This window comes from Mycetomoellerius zeteki, unplaced genomic scaffold (assembly GCF_001594055.1).
Source record: "Mycetomoellerius zeteki isolate Tzet28-1 unplaced genomic scaffold, Tzet1.0 scaffold244, whole genome shotgun sequence".
In the NCBI taxonomy this organism is placed as follows: Eukaryota; Metazoa; Arthropoda; class Insecta; order Hymenoptera; family Formicidae; genus Mycetomoellerius; species Mycetomoellerius zeteki.
In genome coordinates, this window is record NW_017257221.1 from 974,616 (window position 1) to 979,534 (window position 4,919).

Here is a 4,919-nt window from a genome sequence, read left to right on the forward strand (position 1 = left end):
GGTGTAAACGTAGCCATGAATTGTATTAAGCGGGGAGCACAGACTCTTGCATAACGCATAACACATCCCTATAAGCGCATAATATTATTTAATATTTTAAGCATATTCTTAGAATATTAAATGTACAATTAATATTCTAAGAATATGCTTAAAATATTAAATAATATTATGCGCTTATAGGGATAATGCATAAGGTCGGAATCAGACTACGCATTGAAGATTGAGATTGAAGATTGAAAAATTCAAATTTGACCAATCGAAATGAAAGGAACTAAAATTTCTTTGTCCTTATTGGTCAAATTTCAATCTTCAATCTTCAACCTCAATCTTCAATGCGTAGTCTGATTCCGGCCTAAGAAATGAACCAATCAAAATCCTTCGTTTCCTTCCTTTCCATGAAATAAAGAACTCTGATTGGATGAATTTCTTATACCTTATGTGTCAGTCCGGATCTACAATAGATGTTTTAATGGCCGCAGCACAGACTCATAAGGGAATCGACCAATCGAAATTCTTCTTTTCCATGGAATGGAAGGAAAGGAAAAATTCTGATTAGTTGATTCGCTTATGCACTATGCGTTATGCGTTATGCAATAGTCTGTGCTGCGGCCTTAAGCCTTAAGTTGTAAGAAATTGACCAATTACAGTCAAATCCGAGGGGAATAATCGACTGTGATTCACCCATTTCTTATGGCTTAAGGCTTAAAACCCTATTGTAAATCCGGGGTTATGCGTTATGCAAGAGTCTGTGTTCCCCGCTTTAATCTGTAACTTCCTAAATTTATTGGTGAGTACCAGTGTTAGTAAAGGCCATCACACGTACAAAAATTTTAGTGGGAATCGTAAGGTCGCAAACAAATCGACCAATCACAATCAAAATTGAGATCTCGAGTTTTTAAACACTCGACTGTGATTGGCCGATTTGTTTACGGCTTTACGATTACGACTAAAATTTTTGTACGTGTGATGGCCTTAACCGTATGATAATATCGTACACATACGATAATTTCACTTATACGTACGATGTACGATAGCACTTCATTATCGTATGCCTAAAATACGATAATTTTGTATTTCTGCAAAATTTGCTACTTTTCTCTCTTAGGCCGGTATTCATAGTCCGTTCTTATTTCAAGATTGTCTTAAGTAATGTCTTAAGATGCTAATACGACCCTCTGATTGGTTCGTGACATCTCAAGACTGAACTTAAGACGGTCTTGAATATAAGAACTGACTATGAATACCGGCCTTAATGTATTATATATTATATATACATATTACCAACAGAGTAGGCAGTATATCGACATTGAGTGCATTCAGTATCACGACCGCTCACTGAACGCTCAGTAAGCTCTTGTATCTGTTTGGTTTATATTTTTAGTTCTAATGGAATGGCTGCGTTCAGCAGACTCAACAGTTTTGCAACCGTTTTATGATTGTCTGCTGAGATAGGACCATTCTTCTAGATCTAAAAGTATGATCCAATCAGCGCGAAGGAAACTTCCAACAGTTGCAAAACAAACGTTCTGCTGAACGCACCCATTATGTCAATGGCTGCGTTCAGCAGAAAAAGCAGCTCGAAAAGCAGCTTTGCAACTGTTGTAAAATATACGTATATACGAGTCACGGGCTGATGAAGATGCCAACGATTAATTTTAATCTTAATTAATCATTAATGTAGAATCTTCTTTATTGAACGTTTCGACTCACTTTGGAGTCCTCCTCAACAATACATATGTGTAATTAATATGTTGAGTATTCCGTCAACATGACCTTTCCGTCAACATGAAATTTTTCTACTCTTAAGAAAAAACCGAAAAAATCCGCGGTAAAATTGAAAAAATTGGGTTTTTTTCCGATCCTTTAAAACTATAATCTCATCCAATCAGAAATCAAAGTAAAGCATATGACGTCATCGATCCAACCCAGATTAGGTTCAAACTCCATTCGTAAACGCTATTAGCTTCTGTTCACACAAAATACATATATAAATTCCATGCAAGACGCTAATTTTTGAGCAAATCGTTTCTTCCGTGCAATTGTATTTGCTCCGCGCTACTTTTCAACTACAATAAAATATTTATTCCGTTTCAAAGTGTCACACGATTGTCATATTCTTGTGACTGATACTAGGGTGCAGGATCGTAGTTAGTCTTTTCGCCAATGCGTTTGTGAATGCCACGATGGAACAAATGGGATGAGATATGAGAGCGGGAGGAGAGAAGGAAAAGATGAGAAAAATGGTAACCGAAGTATAAGTATTTTATTTATTTGCTATTTGATACTTGTGAAATTAATCATTCTCGGATCAGTCGTATCCGGGACACAAATGGCACATTCTGTGCGCTATTTTGTAGCGTTCTGTACAAAAGGGACACTCTTTTTAGTTGTATTCTTTTTGTTTCACGCAATAATGGATACATAATTATTATCTTATTTACTGAAAATGGTAAAATTCTTACTTTCTTACTAAACTAAGGACTTACAATCATAATATTTATATAAAAAATATGTCAAAAATTACATAATTCTAATTATTCTGATCTTTTATTTCTGAATGTATGAAGATGATCAAATTCTTGTTTATTTCCTTGCTTAATTAAGTACTAATGAAAATATTTGCATAAAAAGATTCCGAATACCTCTTCTACTTTTATAAAGTTACAGTAATTAAAACTGACAAAATTTGAAGAGAGAGTACCATTTTTACATAAAAATAAATTGCAAACTTTTCTCTTTGATATAAAGAAATATGCATGATTAAAAACTTGAAAAAAAATTAAAAGAAGCTATTCGTATTTAAAGGTGCCGAAAATAAGCCCACAGACCGCCTTTTGGTGTTGGTAATATGCTTCCAGGAATCAACTTTAAAGGCATTTGCGTCTTCGGGGACAGTTCCATCTTGTATTTTTTCACAATCATAGCCAAACCTGCCTTCATCTGCAGCTGGGCCATTCTCATGCCCACACAAATTCGCGGGCCTTCGCCAAATGGAAGAAAGGTGAACCTATCGATATTACTTTTTCTGTCCGAGTTGAATCTTTCAGGATCGTACTCTTCGGGATTTTCCCAATATTGAGGATCTTTGTGGAGAGCTTGAACTGGTATCAAAATCTCCATTCCAAGTGGCACGCGACAGACAACTCCATCGGACCCTTTCAGTTCGAATTCTTCAGTGCAACGTTTCTTCATCAACAATGTTCCGGGTATCATCCTCATCGTTTCATTGATGACCTGGTCCATGTATGTCATCTCCCTCAAGCCTTCAAACGTGACCTCACTATTATATTTGTTGAGCACGGATATCACTTCCTCGTGTAATTTCTCTTGTATTTTTGGGTAACTAGCCAAATAAAATCCGACGAAGCTCATAATACTGCTAGACGTCTCATAGCCATCGACAACATACGACATTGCCTGACCCGTGAGCATTTCGTTATCGAATTTATCGCCTTCTGCTCGCTCCAATTCAGCCATCAAATGGAGAAAATCGTTTCTAGGTATTCCATCCTTTCTCCTTTGCTCCATGAGTTCTGCAACCAATGTCCTGAAAAAATTTTCGACGTGCTTCGGAATGAGGTTTTGTTTCAAGATTTTATTTAACGACGGAATGAGAAATATGAGAGCGAAGATAATTGTACTTCGTTTGGATGGTTTGAAGATGGCTTGTCCAAGTTTTCTGAAAGATATATCTTTTTTGTCGTCATCAAAACAGTATCCATCTACGCTGAAGCCAGCAGCAGCTACTACCTGCGCGGAGTATTTGGAAAATAAGGTCTTCAATTCGAACTCTGTCTCTTTGTTGCTCAACTTTCTGTCCATGTAATTCTCCATTGTTACACACACCTTTTTAACGTTTTCGAGCAGCATCTTCAGTCGCATGCTGGAAAATGCGTATGTCAATCGCTTTCTGCTGTTTAACCACTTCTCACCGGACAGAACAAAGGGATTATATGACAAGAGGCTGTCTGTTTCTTTATTAATGTGAACAGCATTTTCGGCAAAACTTGTAAAATTGGTTTGCAGTACCATTTTCACTAGTGCCGGATCCATGATTATTAACGACGGTGATGTAAAGTCATAGATCCCCACCATGCTGTGACCCTTATTATCCTTATAGATTTTGTAACAGAAATCGGCGATGTGCGTCTTCATGCAGATCACCGATAGCATGTTACCGAACCCTGGCAAAGCTCCATCTACACATGGAATTCCACGTTTTTGCCAGTACTTGTAATTTCGCGTCAAATAAAAGTAAAGGGCTATAAACGCCCCGAGAATCAGAGACACTAGCACGACGGTCATGTTGCTCCTCTCAAGTAACGTTTGATCGGCTGAATCGATGTGACCCTGACCACGTATCATCTGCGACTGGTCGTGATGTAGCGAAATTGTTGATGTTGGAGCGCATTGATAGCGCCAATAAAACGAGCGAGATTGAATAATAAAATTCGCGTAGGCGATTTATAGTGTTGCCAAGTATACACATTACTACGTAATATTAACTAACATTCTCTTACAATTGTAAAAGAAATTGGTCTTTCCATAGTCATCGATGAAAAAAAATATATTCAATACGTTTAAAAAATTTTCGATCATTTTTGTATTGAATATTTCAGTGTTTTGAAAATGAAATAATGAAAATATTTTAATGATGAAATTGATATGTGTGTATACTATAATAGAGGGGATTAATTTGAAAAACGGTGGCATCTTATATAAATTATTTCTTAGTTGCTTGTTTAAGTGACATATCGCATCATGACAATATTACATGAATTCTATATCGAGTAGATGGACATGACGATTTCGTCTAATGAAGATTTATTAGATTGCTGTATTCCGTTATCGCTAATTGCTGTCATATTTTAAGAGATAAATTAATATTTATGTATGTCGTAAAAAGAGACCAAAATTAT

At 36.3% G+C, this 4,919-nt stretch overlaps 1 protein-coding gene across 1 annotated transcript; it reads right to left on the minus strand.

The window, feature by feature from the left end:
* Nucleotides 1–2,748: 2,748 nt before the first annotated feature.
* LOC108723553 (cytochrome P450 6j1) lies at nucleotides 2,749–4,360 on the minus strand. Its single transcript, XM_018449391.1, has one exon. It carries the CDS (start codon nucleotides 4,303–4,305, stop codon nucleotides 2,800–2,802), a length of 1,506 nt encoding a protein of 501 aa, XP_018304893.1. The 5' UTR covers nucleotides 4,306–4,360; the 3' UTR covers nucleotides 2,749–2,799.
* Between the last annotated feature and the right edge of the window lie 559 nt (nucleotides 4,361–4,919).